At 33.6% G+C, this 18,893-nt stretch overlaps 3 protein-coding genes across 3 annotated transcripts; all 3 read right to left on the bottom strand.

The window, feature by feature from the left end:
* Window positions 1–662: 662 nt before the first annotated feature.
* Window positions 663–2,017, bottom strand: LOC145613582 (uncharacterized). Its single transcript, XM_081668686.1, has one exon. It carries the CDS (start codon window positions 2,015–2,017, stop codon window positions 761–763), a length of 1,257 nt encoding a protein of 418 aa, XP_081524812.1. The 3' UTR covers window positions 663–760.
* A 2,218-nt stretch (window positions 2,018–4,235) lies between these two features.
* On the bottom strand, window positions 4,236–10,447 carry LOC145614317 (uncharacterized). Its single transcript, XM_081669355.1, has 7 exons — window positions 10,123–10,447; window positions 7,721–9,625; window positions 7,573–7,627; window positions 6,723–6,871; window positions 6,522–6,608; window positions 5,684–5,812; window positions 4,236–4,528 (listed from the first exon to the last, which is right to left on the bottom strand). The coding sequence occupies exons 1-7, from the start codon at window positions 10,189–10,191 to the stop codon at window positions 4,427–4,429; spliced, it is 2,496 nt and encodes an 831-aa protein (XP_081525481.1). The 5' UTR covers window positions 10,192–10,447; the 3' UTR covers window positions 4,236–4,426.
* Window positions 10,448–11,755: 1,308 nt separating this feature from the next.
* LOC145614716 (floral homeotic protein DEFICIENS-like) lies at window positions 11,756–15,448 on the bottom strand. Its single transcript, XM_081669788.1, has 7 exons — window positions 14,934–15,448; window positions 14,697–14,763; window positions 13,071–13,132; window positions 12,851–12,950; window positions 12,497–12,538; window positions 12,347–12,391; window positions 11,756–12,151 (listed from the first exon to the last, which is right to left on the bottom strand). The coding sequence occupies exons 1-7, from the start codon at window positions 15,119–15,121 to the stop codon at window positions 11,978–11,980; spliced, it is 678 nt and encodes a 225-aa protein (XP_081525914.1). The 5' UTR covers window positions 15,122–15,448; the 3' UTR covers window positions 11,756–11,977.
* Window positions 15,449–18,893: the final 3,445 nt, after the last annotated feature.

The raw sequence follows: 18,893 nt of genomic DNA, 5'->3' as shown, positions 1-18,893 counted from the left end.
TTAGGTAAGGAAAAGGAGCTGCAACAATAGGAAAACTCTGATGACTGCAATTGGAGCCCTTGGATGGAATGAGCTGTGTTCGGCGAGCATGGAAAGGTGGTGATTGCTGTTAGGGGATCCAATGAAGAATTATCACCAAGTCGAAAGCGCAGTAGAACATACGGCAGTTAGAATGCCCTTTCAAATTGTCCTGCTTTCAAGCTGTGTTGACAAGAGCAACAACCAACTGACACTTATGGGAGTATTGCACCTGCTTATTGTTATACTTATAGTATGAAGCAATGTTAACACTATTAAATTTTAAGATTTTGTGGTGGAACTATTTTGATGATAGGTTTAAGAGTTTGAAATGATAAAATCCTTGATACTTAGCATGAGTTTTCTTGTTCATTAGAAAAAACACTGTTTGTACCAAAAACAGTACTGTTAACAGTACAAAACAAAGATCTTGTGGTCACAAGCCCAAAAACAAACACAACAAAATTGTAAATCCTTCATAACATTAACAGAAATCACAATTTTAAAACTCCACATTTTTATAGGGAGCAAATGTATCAAAGAACCTAAATAGCATAATACAATATGCTTTTTTTTTTTTTTTTTTTTTTTTTTTTTTTTTTTTTTTTTTTTTTGCTTCTAATTAGTTTTCTTGTGTGTCCTCTAAAAAGCCTTACCCATTTTTCTTTTTAAAAGGATTACTTAGATCATGCATATATTATGCACATCTCAACTATGCCAAATGATTTACCAAACCAAACTCCTAAGGAATCCTATGCCTTAAACTTTTGCACTGAATCAGTGTTTTCTGCTCACCACCTTGACAAAAGAACAATGTAACAGGGCAAGTATAAAAGCAGTTATCCACCAAGCTCACTGTCGCCGAACCCGGCTCCAACCTCTTTAACGGGTCTGGTATCGGCCCGAATAAGTAGTTCCCGTCGAGCAAAAGACGTTGAAACGACGCTGTTGCAACCCTGAGGGCATAAACTGGGGGTATCATCCCAGTAAACATGTTATGCTCCAATGACAATGCTGATAAATTTGGCAACTCAGCCAAAAATTTTGGCAACAACCCATTAATCTTATTGTAGCTGAGATCAACAGCCAACACATTTCCTCTTTTTTTCCCTTTACCATTCGGCGAATTGACGGCTGAGAACTGATTATGAGACAGATTGAGTTGCTGAAGTGATGGAAGATCAAAAACTTCCCCTGTAATTGTACCACTTAACTCATTGTAACTAAGATCTAAGACTTCGAGTTGTTGCATATGGAAGAAATTTCTAGGCATTTCTCCTCTTAAACTGTTGTTTCTCATTGAAAAAGAAATGAGGGAAATAGGAAGAGAAAGTGGATTAGTTGTTGCAAAAGAAGAGATGTTATTATCACTTGCATCAAAGTTGCATAAATTTTTCAAAGAACCTAAAAATGGGAATTCACCAGAAAGCTGATTTTGTTGTACTGCTAAGTCTGTAAGGTGACTTAGTTTGTTTAAACTCGGCGGGATTGATCCGCTAAGTTGATTTTCATCTAGATAGAGCTCTTCTAGGTAAGGTAAGGAGCCAATAGAGGTTGGAATGGAGTTAGAAAATGCGTTCTTAGACAGACTAAGTCGTCGAAGGTGAATCAGGTTGGAAAGGGATTCAGGCAGTGAGCCTGATAGAGTGTTGCCTGAGAGGTCTAGTGTGTTGAGATATGGGAGTAACCATGTAATGTTAGTGATTGAACCCGAGTAACCCGCCCCATCGAGGGCAACCTCGGTGACTCGACTTAGTCCTGCAAGACTGAAGTCACACCTGATACCACAGGTGAAATATGCACTGAATACATGATCACAGGGATCAACAGAAAAATCCCAGGAACTAAGACATGATCCTGGTGTTATCGATTTCGAGTCGATTAATCTCTTCAGATCCTTCAACACCTCTATATCTCCTGGATGTGTTCTTGCATCAACCACAACCAAACAGAACAGACAGAAATTTACACTAATCAGAAAATGATGCAGTAGCTTCATTTTTTCTGTTTCAGAAGGTGTTTTTATTTTTTGGTATCTCACTGTTGAAGTGAATAAAAACAGCAGTACTAATTGTACTACTTGAAAAAGTAAAGGAAGATCAAGTAGTTGAGCCGTACAAATTAATCTGACAAAAGATTAAATAAGAATAGAAATAAGATCTTGATTAAAAATAAAATTTTCTCTGTTCTTTTTATACTTGTAAAGCAGCCTTGTGGCATACACTTTGAGGTCAAGGTTATACAATGTAAACGGGCATATTAATCAAAATAATTTATACACATGGTACCTAACCCTTCCCTATTCACAGTGCTAAAATTATAGTATTAATAAAATCACTTGTTTATCTTCACAAATCACCTCTTAAAAGTTCATGTCTAAACATTGTGTTGCAACTTGCAAGTAAAAGAAAACGGAGGAAGTAAAAGTTAAACTTGCAGTGGTCGGTAGTGTAGGCAGTAGGAAATACAGCATAATTATAGTTCAATTATTATGAAATAATAAAGTCAAGTTGGGAAATTAAAAATATTTATGGAACTGACTATTGTGTGCAGGTAAAACATAGGGATTGAGAACTTTAAAAGTTGTTTATAGATCTGATGCATTGACATTTATAAGGTTTTACTAACCCAAAAAAGTGTGATTAAATTCCTTTACTACATTTGTCAGTAACTGTTGGGTTAAGATTTAAGGCTCAGGTTATGATTCTTATTTTGGGGTTTAATTTGAGTTAATCTATTTGTTTAATTGTTAGTTAACCGTTAACGTACAATTATATGGTAAAGTATTTTAATGAATGCTATTAATGAATACTTTGTCATAATAGTACTAATATACTTCAATATTTAACTTATGGGTGATGATATATATCCTTAAGGACTACAAATAAGCAATTATATTGAAAAATGCTATACATAACCCTTAAGTCTACATATAAGGAGTTAACAAAAAATGAAAATGTAAATTAATTATACTAATTCGTGATTTTATCATGCATTTCTAAATTAATAACAAATTAAAAAATATTGTATATTAAATATTTAAATGCTTATTTTTACCCCTAAGGGCTACATTTACGATTACCCTTAATATATTACCTAATTTGATATGGAGTAAAATCACAGGCAAACTAATATAATTAATGTTATACTACGTACTTTCATTTTTATTTTTATTTTTTTATTTTTATTTTTACATTTTTAACTCTTTATATTAGCTAAAAACTACGTATATTATTTTCCTTAAACTACCTATAATTTGTGTTAGACTTTGCTAGAAAAAGATACGGAGTAATAGGTTTCATTTTATCATGAGATCGAGTTTGGGATTAAATTCATAAGTCAAGGATTTCTGCTAAAAAAATGAGTAGCTTACGCTTGTTCGTCAACCCATCGACCCATACGGTAGATTTGCATTTCAGTGTCCTCAGAGGCTCAGACCAATATTTTCAAGTTAAGGTTTAACATTTACCCTGATTAGGGGTGCTAATTGAGCAGGGCAACTCGCGAGCAGCTCAAACTCGACTCGGTCAATGCTCGGTCAAAACTCTACTCGAACTTGCTCGTGCTCGCTTGAATCAACTCGAAACTCAATAAATGTACAAAAAATTCAATATTTTTCTATTATTTCGTTTTTAAAAACAAAAATTAAACTTGACACTTAATAAATTTAAAATAATAAGCTTAAGTAGAAAAAATTTATATAAATAGAAGAAAATATCATTCACAAATATTTGAATTTCAAGAGACGTAAACCTTTAAACGAGCAGCTCGTGATCAACTCGGCTCGACTCGAAAATTAACGAGCACGAGTCGAGCAACCCTCTGCTCGTGATCGACTCGCTCGATTAGCATCCCTAACCCTGATAATTCACAATGTTTGATCACCTCAACAGCTTTACTTGTCACGTTTGGTATGCATAAGTTCATTAAGATAATACGTGTGCTCGATCTTCTCCCCACAATATCTCTACTACTAGACTATCTGAGTGAGCATCATGCCATGCTACAAAGAGCTTCATAGTGTTAACTACAGGGTACATCACAGTGAACCAAGACTATATCCATACTTCCATAGAGTTCAAATACAACGAGACCACAACATCATGCTCTTTAGCCTTCTGGTTTATAGATACAAAGAAGGATAATCCATTGTGATTCAATAAATCTAATTTTACTTTGAAAGTGGGGCAGCAGTATCAAAAAATGGAGGATTTGAGTGAAGACAATGACTTTTGATAGTTATCCTACTATTTCAAGTTAAGCATACAATTTACAGGCCTACTTCTAAACATCACCTAATTTTCTACGCAGTCAGCAGGGTAGATACAAAGACCTAAGAGGCTAAAGTAAAAAAAAATAAACCAAGAAAGTGCAGTAAAACAAGCACCTCCAGTGGTCATCAAACTCTTTAGATATTCACCTTCTTGTCCTCAAGTTTCCGTGCAGCATTATCCAAATATTGCTTTACGCGAGTCTGGCTTGTCTCAAATATGAATGGCATTCCCCTAATCTGCAGATAAATCCAAAACGCATGTTAAGCTTGCATTTTGTAACCATCTTGTACAATGCATTGTTAAAATGAACAAATAATGAAACAAAAACAATAAAACAGAGAGGGAGGCCAACTATCTCAAAACAATACCAGTCAGTGGCCATATTTAATTATGGTGTGACACAATTATCTTGAAAATACACATCATCACCCACTAACAAATCAGTCAGTGGGCAAATTACTCAATGTTAATAGCAGAACCAGAACAGAAAATTACTAAGAGAAACTATGTTGCTAGTGCAACGTACATAGGGTGGTCTATTTTACGTCTCAGAAGATAGAAGTGACTTTGCATAGTACCTAGGGCCTGTCTGAGTACCACCCAGAAAACAACTTGATACGGATCATAATTCAAAATGTCTTACAAATATCAAGTACTATAAGACATCAGATTACAAATATCAAGTACTTTATAAGACAACAGTTTTTTTGCAGATGTATTTTAAGTTGGAATAACCATTGAAAAAAAACCTAAATAGTTACATAATCCAATGCTTTTGCAGATTTTATGTATTACATTCGTGTGCTTCTATGCTATAAAATATAGGTTACTACTTATTCATATTTCATAATGAACCTAATTTTATACATTGCAATATTTACATTTAAACAGTAGCTGAAATTTAATTTGGGGTTGGATAATGTTTTAATTTGGGTCACCTAAATTCAGGTCATAATCGATTTTGGTCTGTCGAATCAAGGCAATTCGAGTAAGGATGAAATCAAGCTAAGTTGGGTTGATTCTAGTCCCTAATCAGCTACCATTTTCGGAAAAGATTGGGTTTGTTTAATAGGGTAGAAATCAGCTACCATTTAGGAGTATTCAATTAAATTAGGTATCAAACAATGCCCAACAGGTTTAAGAAGTATGAAAATGAGAATGTCTCCAATTGATAACCTTTCCTCGCATAATATGATCCCACACCCCTCAAAAAAAAAAAAAAAAAAAAAAAAAAAAAGGGGTGTGGGTGGAGGGAAAGAAAGGAAACTCAAAAGCTCATTATAAAAGGCATGGAGGATTGGAAGCAAATCTGCTATCTGCAGACATGGGTCACATTACAGATATAAGGAAAAGAATCAAGCGCACATTTAAAATAATGCTTAGTTAAATACCTCAATCAAGCAATTTGAGTGCAGACCAAGACTTTGCCCTGGGAAGACTTCCTTGCTATTTACATAGATTGAACATTTTCCAGTATTCTTTACATTAAAAGCTCCATCTTTGTCCATCTTTATAATTGCCTGGGTCATAAACAAATCAACAATCACATCATTAGTCCTCAAGTTAAAGAGATGAATATGTGAAAGAGCATAAGAAAGAGAAACGATGCCTAAGCAAAATTTCCCAATGTGAACAAAAACACCAAAAATTCAAGAATTGGCAAAAGTTTCAGAATGAGCCATAACAGTTCAGAAGGTGGTGGATTTACGGGCTTTGATCATGAAATTTAGCCTATTCCATTTAGTTTGCACTCCTCATATACCTTCCTCGGCATAAATCTATTCAGTTATCATAACTTAAAAGGAATTAAGAGGGAATGGTGCATTGTGGACAAGGCCGACAAGCTACAAATCTATACTCTATAGCAGCACACGAGCTTCCTCGCACCCACACCCCTCCAACCCAAAGAAGAAAACAGAGGACTTCAAAGCCCAAGGTACAGCAACCATTCAGAAAAGAAAATCTATGGAGGAGACCAAAGCTTGAATAAATAGACTACTAAACCTCTTCAACACTAACAGATTAAGTTAGAAGCAACTAGATTTAACATTGGTAGTATAGACAGAAGCATATCGATAACAACAAATGAAAAAATATGAAATCAGCTCAAAAGAAAAAAGTGGAAAATAAAAAAATTAAAAAAAAAAAAAAAAAAAACCATGGTTGATATACAACATATTGCCGCAAGGATAACTATCTTCTATAACATGAGTTTACAGGATATCTCACCTGCCGCCTTGATATCTTATTTGCACGCCCTTCTCTGCCCAAGTCAATGTCAACCGTAACATCCTCTGTTCCTCTCCCAAGCAAGACCTACAATTCAAGCAAGGTATGAGGGTCACAAGTCAAGTAGACACAGCAAAAAAGATGACAATTGTCAACTAGGATGTAGCAAAAAGGATGAGAAACAGAAGCCAAACAAAGTACCTCAGGTTTCTTAATGTAATGCTTTGAGTGCCGACCATATAATATTGCAATTGCGCCATGTGATGATATGGCTCTCTGCATATATGAATGTGCATTTTGCTCCAACCTTATGATCGCCCTCTTCACATCCTCGTGCTGATATTTTGCAACTGAAAATAAACAGAATCAATAAAACAAATAAATACAAAAACTACTTTTGACAGAAATTAAATTAATAATTATATAAACTTAGATGTAATATAAAGAGTATAGATGGCAATGGCATGGTAAGGGGAAAAGGTATTTCCTCACATATTTCAAGCAGTAACAGTGATATTAAATTTTCAGGTGCAAAGGCAGTTACATTGCAAATGTGACATCAGTAGATCTCTTATCAAAAAAATCATGTGTATGATACTGATTGCCCAGAAAGCTGAAATGCCTCGAAACAAAGTATGCATCTATTGGTTTAGTTAAATGCTCTATAATTGCAACCCAAAGACAGACAAGGCCAAGGGAGGACCACAAAAGGCCGGATTTAGGTCAATAGTACTCAAATATAGGTGACGTCAAAGGATGAAAAGACTGCCCTAAAAAGGAAATGTTTTAACAATGTCCTCAGAAATAAACAGATCATCACGTTATAACAACAATCTAAATTGTGGCAAAAAAAATTATAAAAAATAGATAAAAAAAATAGTGCATGGTATTGGAGACAAACAACTGACCTATAGAACAGATAATTAAGTGCCAACCATTATAGATGAACTTTCAACTAAAGACTAGTGCTGGCAATAAAAATTAAATATTAAGGGGAGGAATGTAAACAAAACATTGGCAGAAACAGAAGGTCCAAACTAATTCATTGTACCTTCTTTACTGCAGAAAAAATCCTGATCTTCTGGGCCCAAGTCCATATCAAGTATCTGGCACAAAAAAGCAATTAATTAGAGGAAATGATGGGGAAAAATAAAACTTTACAGCAATACCATACAGTGCTAACAGAATTTGAATAGTACCATTGCTTCAACATCAGAAAAATAAGGAATGTCAGTATCACTCTCAGAAAATTGCTCTTCAGGGTCAGATAATAATGGATCTACACCAGGTTCTGCAGCCATACTGTCCGCAGATCCCAGTGTGTGTGATTCCTGATTTTTAAGGGCCAGTGATGTCTGACCATCCTGACTAGTTCCTCCAACAGCAGTGTGTATATGGCCCACATCTGAGAGATGACTTGATTTCTCAGCAACACTGCAGCCAGGCTGTCTAGACAGTGGAAGTTCTAAAGGTTCTTTCTTTACTCCCTGAGTACTTTGACATGGAGCTCCAGGGCCACCACTAGAACCCCTGGGGCCATTAAATGTTTCAGGCCTAGATGTCTCAAATTTAACCCCAGGCTCGTTAACAGCACGATTAAGTCCCACATCTGGACCTCGTGTCTGAGAAGCTTGACGTGATTCGCCAAACCGTTTCTGTTCCCTCTTCATTGTGCTTAGACCTTTTCCACTAGATTGAGTGCCTGTGTTATCCTTACCATGTAATGATAGGTTATTAGCCTCACTCTGATTTCTTCTACTGGCAGATGCTGCCCGTGGCTTACTAGGAAAAACAATATGATCGTTACATGGAATTTCAGGATCCTCAGTGTTTAATAGGCAGCATATAACACCATTACAATATTCCGGGAACTCAGAGTTGACATATGCAGTTGATGTAGGCATTTGAGTGTCTGAACTATTTTGACGATTACTGTCACCCATGTGAGAATCAACATCATTTTTTCCAAATGAACCTGTATTACTCGGGATATCAATATATACGTCTGTAGCAGATGGCCCTTTCGTTTCAAACACATTGGGCAATCTGTCATCTTCATTAACATCATTAGGAGAGTCTAACAAGAGTAGATTTAACACATCAAGATTCTCTCCATCAAAGATATGCATCTCCTCTTCACTTGTGAATTCAAAGTTGGGAAAAGTGCAACCTCCCGGATTTTCCAAGTCATCACCTGGTATATGAGTCAAATCGGGATCTGTGTGCATAACACCATACTCAGATGTTCCTCCAGCATCATCATTAGCAAAAGGATCTCCTATATGTATATTTTTTCCCCTAATGCTTATATCATCAGGCATTTCTGGCACTGACATGCCATCAAGTGGTTTCCAATCAGGCATTGCAGGGGGTGGAGATGTGTACTGTAAATGATATTGAGCTTCACTCTCAGGTATAGATTGATTGAAGGTTGTGTTTCCTTCAAAACCAGAACACATGATGTCTTTATTATTACAATCAGGATTTACTTGAATATCGTTTCCTTCAAACATATTATGAGCGGGAAGTTCTTTGGAAGACACATTATGCAGTAGCAAAGTGTTATGCTCCATATGATCTTCAAATGTATTATGCTGCTGAATGGGAAATTCACTAACCCCACAAGATGTAGCACCACCTCTCGTGACTTGAGGAAATTCATTACGCAACTCATCAAAATCGACATGTTCATATTCCCCCAGCCCAAAATGGCCAGCCATTGGATCTCCAAGCATGTCATCTGGGACTGGAGCTTCAGCCCCATTCACAAAACAATTATCACTAGTTCCAACGAGAAAAGCCAAATCACCCTGGTTATGAGGCTCATTGCATATTCTTTTCCTCATAGCATAATAACATCTACGTACACTTTCAGCCCTCCTCTTCCCATGGGCATTTTTAGCTCCTTTCGAATTATCAGCTCTGTTAGATTTCGAAGCAAGATTCGATGCAGAACGTTCTAACTCCACCATTTGTTCAGCAGCTCTCGACGATATAATAGGATCATAAAGAAGAGCAAGCCACCTATCTTGCAATTCCTTAATAGTGAATCTCCGCGAAAATTGCACAGCACCCTTCGCTAGTGATTCCAAGGAAGCACCAGCCTAAAAAATGCAAAACACTCAACATTCACATAATCGGTAAAAACAAAATCATAACAAGTCGTAATTACGCAAACAAACCCCAACAATTCATTCTTAATCACTAATTACACATTTAACTTAAACCTTAAACCCTAAACCCTAATTACAACTCTGAAAACCCTAATTTTCCACCCAAAATCAAATCTTTATGATCACCACCAAAAATTAGAATCATAAACTCAAATCAATTAGAAACGACAATCAATTCGAAACTCAAATTACCCAAATAACGAACAATAAATCAAGAATCATAATTCCAATCACACCCCCCAAAAACCAAAATCATACAAATTAAAAAAAAAAATTGCATTAAACCCTCAATTACAAAAAAATGAAAAGACCCAAAAACTGAAAATTCATCAAATTCCCAAAAAGTAAACAATCAAATTCAACAAACATAAAGTAAAATTTCAACTTCAACAATAACAAAAAAAAGGGAAATTTGAAAAAAGTGGTACCTCGATTGCATTCTTAAGCATAAGGTCATCTTCAGGAATCCAAGGCGAAGGAAGAGCAAGAGCACCCATTTCTCTCACTCTTCTCCTCCTCCTTCAATGGAGGTTTTAATTTGGCGGGGTTTAATGGAGGTTTGAGGAGAGAGAAACTGCAAAAAACCCCAAATTTTTTAGAGAGAGAAAAAGATTGAGACAGGAGGCGGGAGGTTCGCTAAGAGGAGAGAGAAAAACCAAAAAAAATGTGTATGTTTATCACGGAATTTAGTTACTGAGTTTAACGGAATTGAGAAATTTGAGGAAGATGAAGTAAACACCAAAAATGCTATTGTAATGTTTGTTTCATGTTAGTGTTAAGTGTAAATGGTTTGATTAGAGAATAAATATGGAGATGATGAAGAGGAGGTGGTCATGGTTTGGGTCAAATGCAACGATTGGGGTGATTTGTGTGATCAATTTGGTTAATTTTTTGATTTGGAAAATCTTTTAGGAGATCTTTGATTGATATCGGAATTGATTATATGGAGACGGAGGGTTACAATGTTAGCTGTTACATACCTGGTGAGGCGTGAGGTTACATGTTTCAGCTGTTATATGTCAGATGAGACGAAAAGGTTGTGAAGCACTTCGGAATTTTGATTTTATTATTAGAAGAAAAGATTTTGTTATAAAACTTCAATGGCACGCCATAGAGGTTTAAAAGGTTTGCTTCAATCTTAATTAAAAAGGAAAGTTCGCAAGTTAAAAGCAGGTCATTATAAATGCAAAGTTAAAATTGAAATATATTAGTAACTTCTAAGATCTTTGTAAACAGTTGCTGTGCCGTCAACATACAATTCAATTTATATAGAATTTCAAAGTGAAAAATATGTTTATATTTATAGAGCATTATTGAATTATGAAAAATATTAAACTGTTTCATTCGTATTATTACGACATCTTTAAATACTCCGTATAAACTAAAAAAGGTCTAAGGAATTTGAAATTTATGCTTTTCTCCTTGTATGTATACTTAAATGCAAATAATTTGATGACAAAATTATATATCTTGAATTTATTGGGGTAAGATCCATGGTAGTAATATACTAATATGAAGGACTTGTTTAGAAGAAATGAACTTGATACCATAGAAGGATATTTTCATTTTTTTTGCTAGTTGGGTCGATCCTGGGTCAGGCCCAAACATGCTCCATATTTGCTACCATCTAAAAATACTAGTTTTTTTTTTTTTTTTGACAATCTAAAAATACTAGTATTTGTCTTCTTAGTTGATTAACTTTTGATTAGAGCAATTTTGTGAGTTAGAGACTTTTAAAAAAGACCAAAATAATTCCTTACATGTTTCAAGCCATTTTGTCCTCACCATGCCTTGTGTCGCGGAATGTCATTTCCATATGATGTGATAACATGTGCTTTATGCTAGGACACAACTCAATGTCATCTCTAATTCTCTATTGAATACACTTATATATAAAGGTCCCGAGAGAAGTGAGATGCATAACATGTCAGCAATTAAGATCTTGACATTCTCTCTCAATATATATCACTTATCAACAATGTAACAATTTTAACGAGTCATCCACAAACATTCACCTGTATCTAGATAATATATCAACACAACATTAAACATTCACCTGTATCTAGATAATATATGAATAAGTATCATCACTTTCTTACAATGATCCAAACAACAAAACAACTCAAGTTCTGTCATTAGTTTTAGCTTCACAATAACATATAAGTTAAACTGCAAACATTACACTTACTGATTCGTTACATACTGCAGAGTACAAACACAAACTAGCTAATAGATTTTAAGTTGTTATGAACTCATAACATGAGACTGGTGATACTCAAAGCTTCAAAGCAATGTGTAAGTTGTTACACATGATCCTGACCCTGCACCAGCATGAAGATTAGGCTGACACGGCTGCAATCGCAAAGCAAGTATACGATTGTCATCGTTATATCCAAGCACATGATTGTACTCCCCATTATCAACCAATCCATACTGTGATTCCTCCTTCGGAATATCCTGCCAACATAAAAATTTATGAGTAGCAAAGTAGAACTTCTAGTAGTTTTCTTTTCGCCATTCAAAAGCAGGAAAATGCAGTTGATCAAAATTTGCATCAACAAAAAAATGACTTAAACTTCAGCAATCAAATTCTAATACACTAGCCATTCAAAAGCAGGAAAATGCAGGTAAATTATAGTGTGATATGCTTACAAATTCTTGGAGGAGGCTCCTGTGTATTTCTTGAGAATTTCGCACCTAGTACAGAATGCAAAAAAAGAAGAAAATTATTCGAAGTTAAATACATAGGCAGACAAGGATAAGAACCTTAAGAACGAAAGGAAATCATAAAATCAGACTGACCTTTTTCTTCGAAGTGTCAATATTATTGTCGATCTTCTTAGTCTGTCAATTAACAAAATGGCAAATTCGTTTAATGAATAACTCACATTACGAATCTACATTGTACTTAAATCAGAAGAAGAGGTGACCAAAATATTCTACATTACATATTAGTCCTACTAAACTGATCAAAAAACCAATTTAAAACCATATTCTGATCACAGTTTTCAAACTGATCACTACTGATGCTCATTTCAACTCGTAAAATCAGAAGTTCAAATGATCTCTACAAGACAACATTTTTGTATAATATGGTAGAATAGACAGAAAAGAGTGTATTGTTTAGCTTAATATATGGAGTATGAGAGTTTAGACCTTGCGTTCACGAATGACCTTCACAGCATTCACCATCTCATCTTCAAGACAGCGCAATTCATCAATAGCCAAATCCTCCAAACAATCTCCCATCCTTCGCCTACCAACATTATTAACCCACAGTTCAAACAAAATCAATGAAACTAGAATAATACAATTCATAAACTCTAAATGGTGAAGAAACAGTTAAACTTCAACGTGCAACCGACATAAGCGTCACCTGATATCCTTCTGAAGCCCCCTATTTATCTCATTCAGATCGTGCAGCTGTTTTTGCATTCTCTGCACATACATATAACCTGATCAAGCTCATAATTCTAAAGAGATAACTGCAAATTAAAGTAACAAGTTGTTCTTATAGTGTTTTTGACTTTGAAATGGCGTTTTAAGTAGAACTGTTGATTTTTCAACATAGAGTTCATCACTCAAGTACAAAAATTGAAGGCAATTTAGATTGGAGGACTAATAAATAAGAGCAAATCAAAAGAAGCTTCCTGTACTGATCATGATCTTACTTCGATATATAAACGATTTTTTTGTAGAAAACTTACTAAAGACATACTCCATTAATCCCTCTAACAATAATTGGCACACTGTTCCAACCCCTTATGTTAGTAGTATAACATGTTATTACGAAAGAGCTTAATAAAAACTGGATGATCATCATTAAGTAGAGGCGAATTGGAAACTTTATCATATATATATATATATATATATATATATAATTCTACTGTAATAGGAAATGTAACGACTTACTCTAGACATTTGAAAAGACAGAAAGAGTACAGGAAACTATACAACCTTGGTTTATTGATGGCTTGTATCCCCACTTGTCTATCTTAAACAAAGTCAAAGAGAAGACTTCTGAAGGGATTATCAGTTCGACTTTCAAATCATAATTGAATAAATCGGATATTTTGCTACTTGTACATAGTTTCTATACAGAGACAGGCTAATCACAGTCAGATCATAGGTTTATAAAAACAGACTAAACAGAGATTTTTCCTTAAGAAAACACTACAGTAGTAGTCTATATAAGGCCAACAAAATTAAAGCTCTATACATATCTTGTGTAATTGTGTGTATTAAAGCCTCTTATAAGTTATATTACCTCCCTGTGATTAGTAACTATACCCGGGTTGTTGCTTGTATGGGCGGCATATCCTACTTATCCATTGAACGCGACAACCAAGTCCTTATCAAGTATCAACATCATTCGGTTTCCCATATGGATCATTCTTAACCTATTTTGTTCTTTAGTTTTGGTTTCTCTATTAAGAGAAGAGTCTCATAAACACTCGTTGTAACTCTTAATACAAAAACCTACCCAAGTGTGATAATAAATTATGAAGGAAAAAACAAGGAGGCTTGTTAACAACTTATCATATTACCAAGAATTATCCAAGTATGCCAATATATTCACTTTACAACTTATTTGGAGCTTTCAAATGAGCTAAATATAAGTTTGTTTTGATTGTACCTTATACAAAATACAATTGATTGTACATAGAAAATTGCCCTAAAATTCTCAATTTGGCGGTATGGCCTATGTACCTCATAGATTAGATTCCAAATGATTCTGTTATGCACATATATATTTTGAAAACTAAAACTTCATCAAAATTTAAGATACAAGACCAAATAAAAATCTTCTTTTAAATATATTGATGATTTTTAAAGTAGCAAAACCCTAATTTCTAACTCAATATTACTACTCAAACTTTTATAGTTATACACCAAAATCCAATTAATTACCACAAGCCATTTTGCACAAAAATCACAGCAATCACCTCAAAATTAAATCTTTAAAATCACATATAATTAGAAAAAAAATAATTTAACAGACCTGATATTGCTTGGCCCAAAGATCAACCTCCATAGCCCTCTGATACTTATCATAAACCTGCTTGGGCCTGCAAACATCAAAGAAAAAAAAATCAACACCCTAAAATAATTTAATAACCCCACATCAACCTCCCAATAATTTAATCGTCTCAAAGCGACTTATAAAATTACACTATCAACGTGACTATTAACTCCGGACAATCACGAAAAAAAAAAAAAGCCGAGACAAGAAACATACGTGATTCCGGGGCTATGCTGTTCATGAAGCTTATTAGAGCTAGAAATCATAATAATAGAAACAGTAGCATCACAAAGAACAGCAAGTTCAGTAGCCTTCTTAAAAAGCCCATTTCTTCTCTTAGAATAAGTAACTTGTCTATTAGTTTGGTTCTCTATTTTCTTAATCTGAATCTTTCCTCTCGCCATTTTTGATGATTTTTTGTTCTCTCTCTAAATTTTATGTTGTTGTTGTTCTTTCTGAATAAATTTCTATGGTTTTAGTTCACCCAATTCTGAAAAGAAATTGATTAATAATAATTGAGGTAAAAGGAGGTGAGAAAGAAGAGAGAGAGAATTACCAAAAATAGATAAAATTGCTGAATTGGTGAAAGTTTTAGTGGGACTCTAAGAAAAAGATTCTGAAACATTATGCAGTTTATAATTTGGTGAATTGAATTGTCACAAGTTTTTTACTTTGTTACAACTTCTTACGTCTTGTATCCATCAATTATCTCTATGATTTGTAACCTGTGCTATCAATGTACCAAAGGATTGTTTTGTTGTTGTTGTTGGCTTGAGGGTAGACCTCATCATCAGTCCTATAAGTATAGGCGGCAAGGGCACGCAGATGTGTGCATTATATGTGTTGATAATTGTTCGTTGTGTATTCATAACTTAAATTCTTTTTAACGGGTGTATTAGGACTTATTCGATAAAATTGGTCACACTTTAAGTAGTGATAATTGTTAGAATAAGTATCTTATGTGGATATGACTTTTGGTTTGATGTTTAAAGAACTTTTTTACTCCTTCCGTTTTTTTTTTTATATGCATCACTTTGACAATTGCACTATTTACATATCATGGTTGATTTAATTTTTTCACCTCTAAAAATTAAAAAAATGTTATTATATAATATATCATTAGATTTGTCATAATGTCTAAGTCATAATATAATTTTGTTACAATTTTTACTAATGCACAATTAAAGATATTAATGATCAAAGTAACGTCTCGACAAATGTGCCGGTCAAACTGATGTATATAAAAAAACAGAGAGAGTAGATATTTTTAAATTTTTTTTATTTACGGTTATTTCGAACTTATTTTGGCCGAACTTCTTATACTCATTCTCTTATACACGGCATATTCCTTTATTACAATCATATGTTCTTTCTAGTCAAGTTAGTGAAGTAGAACTCGAATCTAGCTAAAAATGTTTTCATTCATGGTCAAATATGTACATTACAAAAAATCACTTAACACATTAATGAAAAGATTTTCAAATAACCCGAAGAGTAAGGAGTGTTCCGAAAAATACACCTTGAAAGTGTTAGATATGGCACAAGTTCTACAAAAAAACTTTTGCCATGCTTAGATTGCTAACATTAGAATTTACACGAAGCTTTTAACTTAGTTTGTACTCCCTCTGTCTCATAATATAATTCCTATTTTCCTATTTTGGATACTCAAAATGTTGTTTCCATCCTTGGATAGTATGTAAAAACCATTATACCCTCAATTTTTTTTTTTTTATTTTATTCATTGTACTTCTTATATTATCCTTGAATTTTGCACATGCTTTGTATTTTTTTTTCCCACTTTTTCTCTTTAACTTTTTTTTTTTATAATTGTAAAGTACTTTTCATTTCTATTAATATAGTTCATCTACTTACTCCTATTTCTTAAATACCACGACAAAACACAAACATGAACTATATTATGAGACAGAGGGAGTACCAACTAACAAACACCAACCATCCAATTATTCCATAGAACTTATCATCAGAGAACTTTGAAACGTCTTCTCAAGTCTTAATAACTCTACTAATACATCAATTAATTTTGTATCACAAAATAAAAACAAACACATCAATTTATTAAACCGTCATTTTTGTAAGACCCACAAACGAAGAAATTAAAAAGGGAAAATGAAAAATACAAATTAAAGAACAAATGAGGTAAGCTATACGGATTTGTACGTACCCATCACTTGCTTACCTTTCAAGCTAAGTTCATTTCAATGCTTGATTGGTGAAATTGGACCCATTATTATTTATTAACTTCCATTCATTTTCTACTATTTATAATATTAGTTGTATTCCAATTCTAAACCTTTAATTGTTATTAGGAGTATTTGTTTTGGACTGTGTTTAAATGTTTGATTACAACAAATCTAACAACTACAAGAATCACTTCTTTTTTGGCACTTAATGAAAAATTTTTCCGAGCAAAGTAAGAAATACTTTTTTATTACCACCAATAAAGTAACAATAAAGAGCCAGAAAGACGGGTGATGAGAATCGATCTTAGGATCACCTGAAACCGAGAGGGAACCTTTAACCACTTGAGCTATCCTTCACTCTCACCTTCTTAAATTATTATGTGATGTTAAAATCATACAAATATATAAATTCAAATTAAAATTATAAAATAAAACACCTTATTCACACAATATGATTAACATCATGAAACCAGGCCATTTCATTATTTTCATACGAACTTTGTATCGTCATCAACATTTCGTGATTAAAAACATTATATTATACTTTACACCCCATAATAATCCAACATGAAACTATAAAATAAATATGTGTAGTGATATTCTTGCTCAATTCGCCGCGGCGCTTATTTTGACTTTTCTTCTGATTAAATATTGCTGAGTAGTTAGTTTTATCAATTAAACAAATTGATACTCTTATAAAAAATAATTAAAGATCAACAAGTTGATTCAAGGTAGGTTATTTGGTGTTGTCTTTTTCGATTTCTATGATTTGTCTAATCTATTTTTCTTCACAAATAAAATTAATTCGTGCATGCATGAAAGATTGAAAGCTACACTCACTTACTCACTTCACTGGATATACCTTAATCTACATTAAGTCAAGCAACTAGATCTAATCACACGTAAGATAATTAAAATATTATGTTTGGGATATTTCAGTCATTTTAATTCATGTCTTACACAACAATCTCATTCTCAAATCTAATGTAAGCATAATGCATAGGTTTGGAAGTTCTTAGCTGAATGCTACAAAAAAGTTCGTACAGTCCAACACGCCAAATGTTTTACTTACATACGAGTATATAGTATTTCATATGGAGTATGTGCTAAATATTAAAGAAAATGTCATCATTTGAATTTTGAACCAAAATTAAATCAATAATGTAAAGGTTCATACTCAAAATAAACTTTTAGTACGCAACAAGTCTGCAACCGTCATAATTACACTTAACAATACAACGTAACCGTCATCGTACCACCCTTGCTTAGAATCACATACTAGTATGTAATTCGATTCTCTCCTCTCAGATAGATGTCTCTCTTCTTCCACCACCACGTTCACCACCAGCGAAGTATAAAATTTAACTTCGCCCTAGTTCAACCAAACAACGACTTGAGTTAATTGAGTACAATCCCATAATACCAACTCACATACATACTTAATAATTAATACCATATATTTTGGAGTCTTACAAAAATCTAAGACACAATCTTTCGTTAGCTCAACATGTTCATGGTTTGGTTTACTAACCCATGCAGCATGCATTCTAGGATCCGAATATAGACAAAATACATTAGGCATAATATGATTACGACATTTTATACTTTTTTACGCTATTTACTTTATCATTATTTTATTTGCCAATTGCTGACGAATAGGATACCAGATTTAGGGCAGACAAAGCCAAATCAGATTAATTAATTCTCCAATTTTATTGGATATTTTTTTTGTTTAATTTTATAATATTAATTATTAAGCTTGACGTTCCTCATTTCCTTAATTGTCAATTTCATTAAAAAAAATAAAAAAAATAAAGTGAATTCTCTACTTAAATCTGCCAAATTGGCATGCAGCACAGCTGGGAAATCATGACTTAATTGTCCTATGTTTTGTTTGCATTTGGTGTAATAAACTAGCTCGTATAAAATAATAGTCACAAGATTTTTTTCAAATGACACAAACATTTAAATTAGG

Source organism: Chenopodium album, chromosome 25 (genome assembly GCF_948465745.1).
Source record: "Chenopodium album chromosome 25, dcCheAlbu1.1, whole genome shotgun sequence".
Classification (NCBI taxonomy): Eukaryota; Viridiplantae; Streptophyta; class Magnoliopsida; order Caryophyllales; family Amaranthaceae; genus Chenopodium; species Chenopodium album.
This window is presented reverse-complemented; position numbering and strand designations above follow the sequence as displayed.